The 15068-nt window shown below is 47.1% G+C and overlaps 1 protein-coding gene across 3 annotated transcripts in view; it reads left to right on the top strand.

Annotated features, from left to right (window-relative positions):
• Positions 1-15068, top strand: part of LOC135214969 (GTP-binding protein 10 homolog) — a 66578-nt gene extending 51510 nt beyond the window's left edge. For all 3 annotated transcript variants that reach the window (XM_064249465.1, XM_064249464.1, XM_064249466.1), the window contains 2 exons: positions 11237-11360; positions 14171-15068. In XM_064249465.1, the coding sequence (XP_064105535.1) occupies positions 11237-11360; positions 14171-14403 (357 nt within the window). In that variant the 3' untranslated portion in view covers positions 14404-15068. The remainder of the gene's footprint in view (positions 1-11236; positions 11361-14170) is intronic.

Below are 15068 nucleotides of genomic sequence, written 5' to 3' on the forward strand. Positions count from 1 at the left end.
TCTGATCTTCCACAGCTCTCTCATATCTTAGGAAGTATCTTCTCTCGGTCCCGGTTCGGGTTTACGAGAAAGAGCCTATTATAACAACAGGCGTAGAATGGAACGATCCTCTAGAGGTTCGTTACAGGATTGCAAAAGTCCGTTCGAATCGTCTCGATCGAAGGCAGCAACTACTGACTTTCCGAGTGGAATCTTTCTTTAGAAGTATGTTGAGAGTTGTGGAGACTTTAGGGACGTCCTTTCATTCATCTCTTCGCTAGGTTGAGGACGAAGAGGCTTCTTCTTCTCTGCTCCCTTTTTCTCGATCCGGGAGCGGTAACATTAAACGCCATCCTATGATATTGAACGGGGATGGATGTTTAGTCTCTTTTCCCCTTTTTCAATCACTTAGGAAATGTAATAAGATGATTTATATCATCACAGGGAGCGACAATGACGCTAATCGCCCCATGTTGGCCTTCAAGACCCTAGATTCACAGAGGTCACGTCCTTCCAAGGACCTTTCCGAGAGAGTCGGTCTCCTTTAACACGAAAGGTACCTATAACCTCTCCGCTCTGAGTCTGACTACGTTCAGACTATCGAGATGTTGACAGCATAAGATTGCAGTCTTCCCTTTCCGTTTGAAGAATGGGATAAGCTGGCAGTCACAACTATTAAAGAATACGCAAATATGTTGTTGACGGCCTTTGGGCTCAGAGATTTGCTTCTGTCAAACAACAAAGCCCTTCACGATCTTTGAGTTCTGTGAAATCTCGAAACTCGCTCACCATCTACTTTTTGTCTCACCTGTTTTCTCGGAGTCAGACACTCGTGCGAGATCAGGAGACATATAGTAGCCCTGAGTTTCTTGTTGACGAAGTCGGTTGCGTTTATTACACCCCGATGATCGTTTAACATGAGACCAGGTTGGACTGTCAGGCATTCGTCCTTCGGGACTGAATCGCCTTTTTGCTCCTCGCTCCTTTCTCCTGGCACCAGAAGCTCGAGTCAGGCGTGGCTCAGGAGTTGATTGGCTAACGACGTTGGGTTGCGTTGATACACCCCCCAAGGTTGCTTAGCTTGAATCGCCCCAGGCAGTCCAAACACTCATCCTTCAGCGAAGAATAGTGCCTTATGGTCTTCAGGGTACAGCCTTGCTGTCCTTGATTCGTCTGACTGGTCAACTGGTCGGTCACCTGACGTTAGTACAGACGGACTGACTGTGCATGTCCAGATCGAAGCTTTCAATATGGAACTTAGACATAGTCTGAAGTTCTTGATGTCAAAGCATTCGAACATCTCCTACCTGTTAACTTCTTGCATGTGATCAGGAAGGCATTTTTCTAACCACCCTAGATACGACAAAGAGGGTTAGTGAGATTTTAAGCCATCGTCACAAGTTTTGGCTTTAGAGAACACAAGGCGGTGTGCTCTCTAAGCTTTTCGTTATGGCCTAAGAATGGAAACCCGTTTTGTCCTTGGGCCAGGAGCTTGGAAGCAAGGATGGCACAAGTTAGTGGGCAGGAGCCAGAGAGAGTCCTGTGCCCTGTCAGGTCTCTCAAGTTTTATCTACATAAAACTCAAGAAAGTCGAAGTCGTACGGACAATCTGCAGTGTTCCGAAAAGACCAGACTTGCCCATATCGAAGAACACCCTGGCTTTATTGTTAAGGAGGTCTTTCAAAAAAGCTCCTTCTTTGTGTTTGCACAAAGATTTGAAATCTTTTGATTTGAATGCTCACGAGGTGAGGGCGCGGCCTCGGAAGCATTCAACAGAGCATGGCACTCAGCAACATCCTGAGTACCATGTTTTAGCGAAGCAACTCTGTGTTCAATTCACACTCCCTGCGAGATGTGAAGATGGCATATGAGATCTGCTGCTCGCTAGGGCCATACGTGTCTGCAGACACAATCTTGGGGGCAAGAAGTACCACTCATCCTATCCTGTAGAAAATGGTTAGGAAGAGCTCTTAATTTAGTAGTTGAGTCGCCGACAACGGTGACTTCTTAACTCTTAAGCCTTAGTTAACACACCTTAACTTTGGCTAGGTGGGTCAGGTGGTGATATATATTTATATATATATATTTATTTTACTTCTTAGCCCTCATGGTATGGTCAATATGGTCTAGTCACGTCGTGGTCTCGCCCCTGTTGACAGATCATCTGGAGTGCACCAGCTATATAGGTCTCTACCTCGCTGGCACTCTAGTAGCACAAGCAGACTTACGCGGCAGTAACCACGAAGTCAGCTATGCTAACAGGTAAGGAATCAAGATATCAATTATCTGCATATATATGTTTCCTAAAATCTCTATTCTGTCTACTCCCACCACCACCAAAGGTGGGATTCAGCTATATATATATCTGACAGGTAAGTTTCATGAACAAAATGATATTGTAATGATAACAATTAAGTTTGTTCATACTTACCTGGCAGATATATATAATCAAGTACCCACCCACCTCCCCTCAGGAGACAGTGGAAATAAAAATTATGAATAGAAAATGGGAATGATTCCTGATACCCGCCTCCCAGCGGCGGGAATGGGTACTAACCACCTGACTCCCACTGCGTGTGTCGTAAGTGTTTAAATTTTCTGTCGGATTCGGAAAAATCTACAGCTATATATATATCTGCCAGGTAAGTATGAACAAACTTAATTGTATCATTACAATATCATATTTTTAAATTGGTAGTGACAATAAGTCTTGCAAGTGCGAGTGACAATGATAATGAAGTGCATCGAGAGGCAGGAAATTGAGGGATCACATGAATGTGCCAGAAAACCCTAGTTTTTGAATGAAATTTAGCTTCTTGCAAAGACACACATGGCCAGTCAGCATTTCTATTAAAAATTCATATACTATAGTGTATGTGTTGCTGTTTTTGAATTTTAATATTATTGACAAATTAGACAGAGTAGTACGTATTTATATATGGTACAGATTCATACACACATATTCAGCCTATGAGTAATTAATGTATATTTTTTTGGTTTTCATGGGTATGCCAAATATAGATAAGGTCTCATTTTGAATTTTGTAAAGAAAAAAAAAGTTGAGCGGTCCGAAAATAAAAGGGTTTTGAAAAAAAAATTTTCTTAAAATTTTTTTTATATACAGTATCACTTTTAGTTTGTTCCGATACGTAATACAAACCCTCGGTCCTTTAACAATAGGAAGGTAACTAGCGGCAGCTGGGACGGTCGTAAGCTTCGAACAAGGGGAGAACGGTAGTTAACTGCTTGTCCGATCGTGCGCGCGCCCGAGAGGTGAAGAATCACTTTTGCTTTCGGCCGCGGGTGTGAAGGACGTGTTCGTCATCGCTCTCTGCCCACTTCATCGTCGTATGCTTTGTTTATATTGTGTTTTCTACTAATGGTTTGTTTGACTTGAAAATGAAACTGTAAGTACACTGTTTTCATTTTCATTACTTAATTATGAATCAACATGGAGCTATCACCGTAGATGCGGCGATTTCCGCTCTTTTCATGAAATTGACTTTAATTATGTCTCGGTGCCGAGGGCGGGCGCACTTGCGCCGAGTCATGTATTTTGGGCGAAAGTGTGTAATTGAAAGATGTAAAGTACTCTTTTCATTTATATTTTTGCCCTGTGCGTTCGTTGCCGAGAGCGTGATTGCGCTCGGTACGAGCCTCTTATTTTGTATGAATAGAATGCAATGAAAGTGGATTCGCAATGCAGTATTCTTTTCATTTTCATTTATTAATTGCATCAGATTTAATTTTGGATCAATTTCCGCTCTTACCTGGGAATTAATCCTTACGATTTATTTCTGTGAAAGTGAAAATCGCAAGTGCAGTATTCTGTTTCATTTTCATATATATTTTATGATAGCATCATATTATTATGGATCAAGTTTCCGCTCTTACCCGGGAATTGATCTTTCCCCCTTTAAGTTCTATGAAGTGAATCGCAAGTGCAGTATTCTGTTTCATTTTCATATTACTTTTCACTGCTGTGCGGGGGTAGGGGAAGCGAAGGTCTGCCAGGAAGTCGTCGGAAAGCTCTCCCGCGACTCCCTTGGTATCCGATTCTTCGTCTTCTTTCCTGCCCCCCGCTCAGCTTCCTTCTTGTATTTTGTATTTGGGGTCTTCCTTGCGTTCGGGGTGGGGCATTTCTCCCCCCAGTGCGTGAGGGAACCCCTCTTACTAATCTGTCTGTGCTACCGCAGGTGCTACATCCGTGGGAGACGACCTTGGACAGGTATGGGCCACTGCGGCTGCAGGGCGTGCCTAGCATCCACGATCTGCTGCAGCGTCTAGCGAGGTCTGGGGCGGTGACCTTGGAGCGGTCTCCACTACAACCTCCACGGCCGCTTATGCTGCTTCCCCCCGCTGGTCTACACTCCCCATGCTGTGTCGGTGACGCCGTCTGCCGCTACTAGGGCCGGTCGCCGCCGTACCGAGGAGGGGTATGCCGCCGCCGCCTGTGTTTTCTTCGTGTTGCCTGCCCCAGACTTCCGCTGTTCCAGCAGCTCGCCCCTGGACCGGCCGCCAGTACCCAGGTTTCCGCTGGCTGCCGATGATTCTACGAGGCGATGGCTGGGCCTGCCGTACCTGCCGCTGATGTGGTTCCCGCTACTGCTGGCTGTCCCTTCTGTGTTTACCGCTGCCGCTGTTCCTGCGCTCCTGAGCTGGTTGCTGTTCCTGTCGCTCCTGGTTCCTGCGCCTGTCCATGCTGGTCCTGCCCATGGTGTGTCTTCCCCAGTCCCAGGTCCTTCCGGACAGGTGCAGTCGGGCCGTGTTGCTTGGGCAATAGGCCCGACTCCGGCCTGGATGGAGGACCTGACGACTGTCCTGCGTGAGCTGACGAAGAAGAGGAAGGTGTCATCTTCGTCTTCGTCTGCTGCTTCCTCTTCCCCTTCGACTTCTAAGGCCCATAAGCCGAAGAAGAAGAAGGCTGCCCCCCCCCCCCCCCCCCCCCACCCCCCCCCCCCCCCCCCCCCCCCCCCCTAAGAAGTCTCCTTCGGGAAACTTCTAAGGGCCCTCCCACCGTCTGGTGGGACGGGGGGTCCTTCCTGCTGATCCTCCTGCTCCTTCGGGAGCGGGGCCCGTCTCCCCTTCCGTAAGGAAGAGATAGACGGGACCGAGGAGTATCGGTTAGCACTGGTACTTCCTCGCCTGGTGCTAGCGGCGATGCCGCTACGCCAGGTTCGGCTCGGTCTCCCCCTCGTTCGCGGGAGATCCCGAGTGTATGCTCTCCCTCGGGAGACGTGCAGCCAAAGTTTCGGCGCCAGAGTTCGCTCGGCGCCAAGACCGCGGCACGGAGCAGAAGGCTGGCGAGAACTGCTCAGGTGACTCTCGCCAGGCCAGCGGCCGCTCTCGCAGCGACAGCTGGTAACCCGGGTTTTCCCTCTAAGAAGACTCCTTCGGGAAACTTCGAAGGGCTTGTCTCACTCCGGTGTGAAGGGGGGTTTCTTGCTGGTCCTCCTGTTCCTTCGGGAACGGGGCCCGTCTCCTCTTCTGAGAAGGAGAAGAAGACAGGGACCAAGGGTGTGCTGGCTACCGCTGGCACACCCTCGCCTGGTCTTGGTAGCTCTGCTGCTAAGCCAGGTACCAGGCTCGGTTTCTCGTCGCGAGAAGTTCCAAGTGTAACGTTCTCCTTCGGGTGACCGTGCAGCCAAAGTTAAGACGCCTGAGTTTCGCTCAGCGTCATGACCGAGGCACGGAGCAGAAGACTGTCGAGAGCTGCTCAGGTGACTCTCGCCAGGCCAGCGGCCGCTCTCGTAGCGACCAGCCGGTACCTGGGGGGGGGGGGGGCGGGTGGACGTGACGGTCTCTGACCGGCCACGGGTTGAGGCTGGGAAGAGGTCCCCCAGGTCCCCTCGACCGACGGTACCAGCCTCGGCTGGTACCAGCGGTTTGACGTGCCGCGAGGATGCTCACCGGTCTCACCGCGAAAGCGAGCTCTGCAGGTCACCTGACCGCGCTAACCCACAGGGACCGGGCGGATACGGTAGCCAGCAGCACTCGTCTGACGCACGGGACCGGGGGTCGACGTGCTCAGTCGAGCCGCTCGCCACAGGTGAGCGGCACGGCCAGGCCTGCAGATCGATCCCCACCGACGTTGGTGATTGGCTGCAGCCCCCCACGTACGCTGGTCCTGCCAGCGAGCGGGGGGGGGAGCGTCAGGTCTGTCTCTCCATACTTCAACTTCCATCGGGGTACGCCGGGAAGAGCGAGGTAGCTAGGAGTGATCGTGAGAGGTGCGCCGCTCAGGATACCGTCACGACGCCGCACGTGCCACGTATGGTCTTAGGACCAGCCAGGACGTACGCGCAAAGTGATTGGAGGCGACCGTCAGGGGGGGGAAGGTGGTAGCGTCAGTTCTCTTTCCCGATACCTTCAACTTTCCTCGGCATATGCCGGGAAGAGCGAGGTATATAGGAGTGATCGTGAGAGATGCGCCGCCTCACGATCCCGTCACGACGCCGCACGTGCCAGGTATGGTCTTTGGACCAGCCAGGACGTACGCGCAAGTGATTGGAGGCAACCGTCAGGGATCTGTTGCTGGTCCTTCTTCTGAAGGAGGAGGGTCTGGAGCTTCTCTTGTTGGAGGGACTGGACGGTCCTACTCCTCAAGACGCTGTAACTTCCGAGATTCAGAGTAACTTTGCCCAGGTTATTGCACTGATTCGTCAGCACAACGACCTGGGGAGAGGATCGCCGCTCCACGGCTCAAGTCGTTCTCGAGCCCGAGTAGGGAACCAGACTGACGGTGGGCTTGCCGCGATAAGAGCTTCTCGACTCGGTTCTGAACCAGAAGAGCCTCTCGTCTCCGGACGAGAAGGCTCGCTCAGGTCTAGCCGGTCGGCAAGCTAGCTACTCCCCTCCTGCCGCGACAGCGGCGTTTTTTCAGAGTATTGCAGCTCTTCTTCCCCCCCCCCCCCCCATCCTCCCGAGAGGTTTCGATCTCGACGAGGGAGTCAGAGGACGGTTTTGGCTCTCCTGTCAGGTGTCGATCAGCCCCACGCAGACGAAGTTCACAGTGGTGGCAGATGCTTACCTACAGCACGAGTTCGTGACCCTCCTCGGGGGGAGGGGGGTGGGAGGAAGGCCATCGCCGCAAGGTGATGGCTGCTCCTACTCTCGTCTCCAAATGCTAGTGCCGCTGGAAGGGCGAGCAATATCCTTTTCCTTCCCCATTCCCTCTCTCCTTACGGCTACGAGGGAAAGGGATAGGATCCTACAGACTTCTCTGTAGGATCCCACGATTGGGGACTGGACTACCGGGGGGGTACCTTCGGGTCCTACCTGACGTAACCCCGGTCGTGGAGGAGGGACCCTGCACCATCTCCGATTTCTACGGGAATCGAGAGGACAACCAACCGATATTCGTTTAACGAATGCGGTGGGGGTTTCGCTGGGCGCTTAGAATTCTGCAGAATTTCTAGCACACATGGCGAGACCACTGTCCAAGGAGTTAGACGAGTATTCCCGATAATTGTTACCACGATAATCGGGGATCTCGCCGAATGCTCGAATTCCTGGAGTTCTTAGCGTTGGAAGAAGACTGTCGCCGAAGGAAGATATCTCACAGTGGCGGCCAGCCCTGGATTAGAGAGAACGGACGGGAATATCCAGTTTGGCTTGAATTTTCGTCTTCGTTATTCTGTGCACCATTGAAGCTTTCCTTCGGGGAAGACTTCTCCTTCTCTCTCTTTCTTAGAGATCGAAGGCGGTCGATCTCCAATCCTTATTTTGTTTTCTTGAAGGGAAAGAATTTAGGATGGAGATCGTTGTTCAGAATCCTACAAAATATACTACGTATATTAACCTCGCGATATGATTCTGCTAAGCAGTTGAATGGTCCGAGTGGTAGGCGCATATCCTGGTTACTCTACGGATTGCGACGTAGACGAGAAGTATTCTAATTGAACTGCAACTCGGGGTTGCCTGCAACCTCCCTGGAGTTTCCAGTTTCAATTTTATAGACTTATGGTGTTGTCACAACAACACCATTTAAGCTTTTATATTTACCGAAATTCGTTTCGCATAAATATAATTGCTCGAGCATATCTTTTTATGCTCGGTGGTTCTAGCCGAACGCATTCCTTCGTGGAAAGGATTACTTGGCAACTCAGGATGACGAGTCAGCGACAGCTACTGCGTATTGAATTGCCCGAGGCATTTCAGTACCAGCTGCCGCTTCGAGATGCACGGTTGGCTGTGTCTTTCTCACCTGCTTTGATTGAATACCAACCGTATCTCTGCCCAACAATCACGGACTTAAGTCTCTGATTAACGGGGATTCTCGCATACATGAATGACCATCTACTGCTGTGACACTAGTATTCATCGTCTTCGGTATTGCGAGAATTTTAAACAGAGATATCTATTCGACTCTCGTCTTTCTGTTTACCGCATGGTAACAGAATTCTGTAATAGTCTCTTGCTGCATCGTATCGCGATAATGCGAATGATTTTTGCGGAATCTGAGTTTGTCCTCAAAATATCTTCTTATTCGGAGGTGTGCAATTGTTCATTGTTCACCCCGGATTAGCAGATGTATTGAAAAGACATCGCCTACTCACACTGCCAGCTCTACTTCCAAACGTTCAGCCCATGAGAAGCAGTTCTTCAGGCGGCTCTCCCTGTGTTGTCATTACTGAAGAACGCCCCGCTTTCATTGCACACCGGACAGCAATGAAATGGCGGTTAGCGTTTTCAGTCATTTGTAAGCACAGGTTCAGAATCTTGAGATTCCTTCTCTCGATTCAGCTGGAAGACGTAGGTTACATTCATTGCCTACCTTCGTCTTCAACGTCACATAGTGTTGTTTCTCCTTAAGCTGAGATTCAACGTCTATGAGATTTTCTTGCCATCAGGGACCTCGGTCTTTTGAAGGCAATTGACTTTCGCCTTTTGAGTTTATGCATTAAGAGAATCATCACCGCGCCGTCCGGCATCGGTGACTAACAAATATATTATTTGTTTGGTCTCTCAGCATAACTCTTTAAAGGGCGAAGGTCACGTGACTTACCCGGATGCTTGGACAACTTGCCGATTCCGAAACAGTCAGTCGGCAGCTGTCAGAGCGCCCGAGTCAGTTACGAACTACGCTGTGGACTTAGTTCGGTTGTTCCAGAGCAATCATTACTTCGTCTTAATAGCTTATCAGTATGAGTACTGTACATAAACCAAAGTCGAAAAGAGGGATAGGTCATACGACTATTCCCTTCTTTCGTCTTAGGTAACTGCATGACTTTTCTTGCAAAGTCAAGCACAAGGAGATGGGGATTTGTGACGCTCGATTACGTACGATCTTCATAGCGAAGGACTCAGAACCCTTTGGTCACTGACAATTGGTTCGAGTCCTTCACAATACCCTCCCTAATGGACTTCACCGCCTCCGATACGAAGGCTATGCTGCTTTGTCCTGTGAAGGCGCGACGGAGCTGTCTGAAGAAACTCGACACCAGGATGAGTGTGACGCCTCTTCATCATTCTCTCGCGTTCCGCAAGAACTTCTCCGTGGCGCAGGTAGTGAAGGCAGGGGCCTGGTCCAACCGGACCGTATGCCACCTCCTTCTACCTTCGGGATATTGCCCACAGTTTCTTGGATCTTTTTCCTTGAACCGTGGTGGTTGCTCAACACGTTGTGTAGTTAACCCAGACCCTCGCAGGCTGAACAGCATCGAGTCCTGGTGTGACCGTAAGAATGGATGAGTGAATGAGAGTGTGACTGGCTCCTCTTCCCATCTTTTTCTCCCTTCTACCTCTGGGTAGAGGGACACGGTCGTCACCCTGCTGGGTAAGGACGAGATGCAGGTGAGCTACTCAATAGAGCACCATCCTATCCCTTTCAGTAGGGATAGGAGTAATATCCACCACTTCCTCCAACAAGGGGGAGGAAGTGGTGGGATGCCAACTTGAGACAAACCCATCATTTTATGATTGTCTCTTGCAAACAGGAACAAGTTCTTGCTTGCTGGTGACGAAGAGATACGCTTGCCTCTCTCTTAGTACTTGGCCCAGAGGTCTGACCATTTGATCCTGCGGTGCACACCCCGATCAATCTGGACAGAGGTTTGGATCCCTCCCTTGCTCTTACGACCAGGGAGGCACTCCAGGGTTGGACGAACACCAGTCTGTTCACCAAAAAGACTCATTTTTTTTTTTATTCCTCCCACCAATAAGTGAGTCTTCTTTTGTTAAAGGACCGAGGGTTTGTATTACGTATCGGAACAAATGACAATTTTGTCGAAAATTGCATTTTTCCTAACTATACAAAACTGAGGTCCTTTACATATAGTCCTCATGCCACCCCTCACTCTGCACTTTTGCATGGGCCTAAAGCAAAAGTGATTCTTCACCTCTCAGGCGCGCGGGCGCGCGCACGATCGGACAAGCAGTTAACTACCGTTCTCCCCTTGTTCGAAGCTTACGACCGTCCCAGCTGCCGCTAGTTACCTTCCTATTGTTAAAGGACCTCAGGTTTGTATAGTTAGGAAAAATGCAATTTTTGACAAATTGTCATTTTATTTATATTTACTTACGGATTATTAATCTGCAACCAAAGGCACTTCCAGTCATGTATAATATTAGGTGACGAGTTAAAAATAAGCACAAAAATAATGGTCCATAATTCAAGTTGCAAATGCATAATATTGCCTTCATCCTTATGCAGCATCCCCCTAGCACCTTAGGGGTTAATAGTACATTGCCATCAGTGATTAGAATTTGTATTCAAATGGATAGTAATGGCCTAAGTGAATATTTGCATTTGAAGCCCCCATACTCATTCAGCAATTAAAAAACTCTCATATTTCTTGGTTGATACCTACTGTTTGCATTGGGAAAATTTTGGTAATTGTTGACAGAATTATTGACTCAAACTATGAGGAAGATTAGGATATTCCCACCAATGGGTCCAGAGGGCACGCTCTTCTGCTATTGGAGACAAAAAACTGTCGTAGAATACAGGATTGGGGGTTTGAGACGTTTGATAGGGTTGTAACGAAACAACAAAGACAGTGCATGATAACTTATGTTTAAAAGTCTTATTCTCTCATATGACTTAGATACCTGAAGTGATATTTAAACCAAGTGAGTCATCTCAGTTATTGCCTGCTGGTAGGCAGTGGAAACCATGTCTTGTGAAGCTGAAGGGTTAACAAATCAAAGGAATAACTTGTTTTCAAGATTTTTCTACTTGAAGAAAAATTTCACTAGCAAAAACTACTTTTCAGATTTCATCTGTGATCAGTGATCTATAAATTTTTCTTTACAGGAGTTGGAATTATACAAAGATGATTTGTTAGATAAACCTTGTGTATTACTGGTAAATAAGATGGATGATGATAAAACAGAAGAAAAATTGAAACGCTTTCTTCAAGAATACTCAGACTTAGCAGGTACGTATGTGTAACAGTTAATGCCAGCTTCATTTCTGATGTTTTGAATTTTATCGGTTTTATATAAAGTTATTATGTTGTTTTAAGAGGTAAACCTTTCCTTTCAACATTAAAGTAACAATACACAATAGTATGTACCATTTGGTGTTTGTTCTGATGGAAATAGATGGAAATTTGCCAGCTGGTGGGAGGATCAATCTATCGTGAGTGGGAGGTGGACACGCCCAGGATTTCCAGTGAAGTCGAACCCATGTTCTTGAAGTTAACTAAATATCTCGGGTCTTCATCGAAGAAAACCGAAGTAGGAGAATACAAGTTATCTTGTACTCACTACACTTTCATGAGGGGGAGGGAAGGTTGACAGACGATGTTGTTGGCAGAACCTTCCCAGTCTGATTTGTTGCCATTATACCACCTCTGGTGGCGCTCATCTTAAACTGCAGTGGGCCGGGAGTCGCCTCTACATCAGTAGGAGTCTTGCAACGGGGGAGCTACCTGATTGCTGACAAGATGTAATACAGAAAATATATGCTCTTGCCCCGGGTGCAGTACTTCCTGGACATTGGATGAACGGGAACATGAAAATTTGCATCTTGCATATCCAGAGTGATCATCCAATTGCCCAGATGAATGGAAGCCATTACTGACTGGCTCGTCTCCATCTACAACTTGGTCTCTTCTATGAAGCAGTTGAGGGTGCTTACATCTAGTACTGGTCTCCAGCCCCCTGATGTTTAGGGAACTACGAATAGGCGGTTGTAAAACCTTTGGGAGTGGATGTCTTCTAGTACTTCTATGGTATTCTTCAGAAGGAGGGAGGATACTTCCTTCAAAAGAGCCACATAAATCTTTGGGCCTCTGAATATGCTGTCAATGCGATGGAAGAGGAGACTAAAGGAGGGTTCTCTGAAAACAGGATGCAGGAGCCCTACTTTAATACCCTGATGATCCATGGCGCTGCTCCTCTGTGAGCCTACTTCTCCCAGAACGAGAGAAGCCTGGCTCCCACTGGGACACAAACGACTTCTGGCTCACTTCTTAGACTGAAGCAGAGCATTTTAGTCTTGTTCCATATTCTCTTCATCCTCCAAAGAAACCAGAGATAAGTCAGTGGCAGTCTTGGTGGTATCTCCTGTACTCCTGGAGGAGGAGCTTTCCTGATGTAATTCAGGATCTCTGTCAGCTGATTCTTGAGCGGAGTGAGAGAAGCTTCATCCGATTCAGAAGCACGAGCTTGCTGTTGCTGATGAGTACAGTGTCCCCGAAGAAGAGGCACTGAGTGTTGTAAGTCCATAGCAGTCACAGGTATGGGACAAACAGGAGCGGGAGGAGGAAGTGCAGTAGCAAGACCAGGGAGCACGGGAGCAAGAGCTGGGAGCGCGGGAGCCAAGTGGTGGGGCGCAAGGAAGCTAGAGATGGGAGTGCACCCGAGACTGGGCTCTCAGGTGTGATAGCCTCTCAACGAGACAGTAGCTCGAGTGACAGGTGATCAGCGCGGTGCATCTGGCACTTAGCGTCTTTGGGAGAAGACAGCACAGGTGAATCCCATGGATGAGCCGGTAACTGTACAGGTGCAAACACTGAGGGTATCTACTCCGTAGCTACACGAAGGGAGAGCAATGTCAGAGGTATCCTTATGCCGCTTGATTGGCACGGGAGACTTGGGAGCCAAATCACGCATATGCCTGTTCATTGGCCTAGAAGAGTTCAGGTAGTGTCTACAACACCCGTGATCGGACTCCAAATCTGAACTGGAAGATAAACGGCACACTTCCACTGACATGCTTTTCCAACGGCAGTCTGTTGAATCCTTGGATTACATACCACTTTGAAAGGGAAATTGACCTGACGTTTGTTTGTTTGTTTGTATGGTGTTTTTACGTTGCATGAAACCAGTGGTTATTCAGCAACGGGACCAACAGCTTTACGTGACTTCTGAACCACGTCGAGAGTGAACTTCTATCACCAGAAATACACATCTCTCACTCCTCAATGGAATGGCCAAGAATCGAACCCGCGACCACCGAGGTGAGAAGCAAACACCAAACCAACCACACCACTGAGGCGCTACCTGACGTTTGTGGAGGGCTGTTGTTCTCTACATATTGAAAGATTGAAATTGGGGCCTTATGAAGGTCACCTTCCTGAAAAGATCATCTGCCTTAAGTCCTTCCTATCATGGGTGTAGGCATAGGCTCTGCCATAGGGGAAGGCATGGCTTCTCTTGTGCACTCACATCCTCAATACGTACATCCCAGATACAAAATGTGCACAAGAAGCAGATCTACTGTAATCAGGGATAAATGTGTTACAGGGCTTGCCCTTGCTCGCACATTGGGTTCCATATCATCCGATCTTAGCCATAAACACCCACAGAGTACACAAGGTCAGACATAAGTGGTCACTCAAAGGAAACCAGCTCAAGGTTACTTTCTACTCTAAAGTGAACAAAAATGCTACACTTTCTTAACAACACAGGGCTAGGGGAGGAGGTAAATTGCACTGGAAGGTCAAGTTTCTGCAAAGAAATTTAATAATGGGCACAAACACGTGATACATGCATAAACATATCTCGGGCACAGCCAGGATGAATTCTACACAAAGAAAACTGCTTTTCCAGCCTTTAGTTTTAATTTAATTTTTATCAATTTTACATCTTAAATTCGTGAACTGCATTTTCAATCTTCAGTTTTCCTCATTTTTACAAAAATAACATGTGTTGTTTAGCTTGATTTATGCCAAAATTATGCATCGATTACTTCATGTTAAGCATATTAATTAATGCATCAAAATCTCTTTTTAATTTTCAGAGTTGTGTCAAGAGTTCCCAGAGGAGATGCAGCCTAAAAGACTAGTCAAGTTCGATGATATAATACCCTGTTCTGCAAAATTTAACATGGACTCTGTAGAGTACATAAAAAAGCGTTTGAGAAAGTTGTTAGATATCTATGATGATGAAATAAATTGTCGCTTAACCACAACTTCAGCTGTAAAAGCAGAAGTAGATAATAAACTTAGGGAGAAGAGTAAACAATTTGTGTAATATGCAAAACAATTTGTGTAATATGCAAGAGGGGATGTGATTGGGTTTATGTAGTTTAATTTAGCCATATGCTATGCCATATGGCCTGGTGTGGATCTCTAGATTTAGCTACCAACTAAGAGGGGTTGTGGCTCTTGGAATGTGAAGTGTGTATTTCCTAGTGACAAAGCTGTTAATAGACAGCTGACAGTAGACAGTGAACTAAATTTTAAAGTCATAGAGGGAATAAAGAATGGAATGTTTTCTTAGGGGTTCAAGTTAGTGAAGTGTCTCCAGCCGCCTCCTCATTTTTTTTTATTTATAAGTATAGTCAACTAAAACTTTGGTAAATATTCTCCATCACTGGAGCAGATGTCAGAAGTTGGGTGTGTAAATATATCAAGCATAGTAAAAGTAATGATTTGGTTGTATATCTCTACATCCAAGGAACACCTACAAAATCCAGTACATACATACATTTATTGTAAACTTTTCTTGAACTGCAGTCACAACATCAGGACATCTGAGTCACAATATCAAAAAAGGGGGTGCATGCAGCATATATAATTGAAAGTAAACATACAAAATATAAGAAAACTTAAAATGGTAAATCAGTTAAACTTAAATAATCAAACACACAAATATATTTACACAAATAACCAAATAAAACAAATTAAAAGAAAACT

The sequence above is a fragment of the Macrobrachium nipponense genome, chromosome 46, assembly GCF_015104395.2.
Source record: "Macrobrachium nipponense isolate FS-2020 chromosome 46, ASM1510439v2, whole genome shotgun sequence".
NCBI lineage: Eukaryota > Metazoa > Arthropoda > Malacostraca > Decapoda > Palaemonidae > Macrobrachium > Macrobrachium nipponense.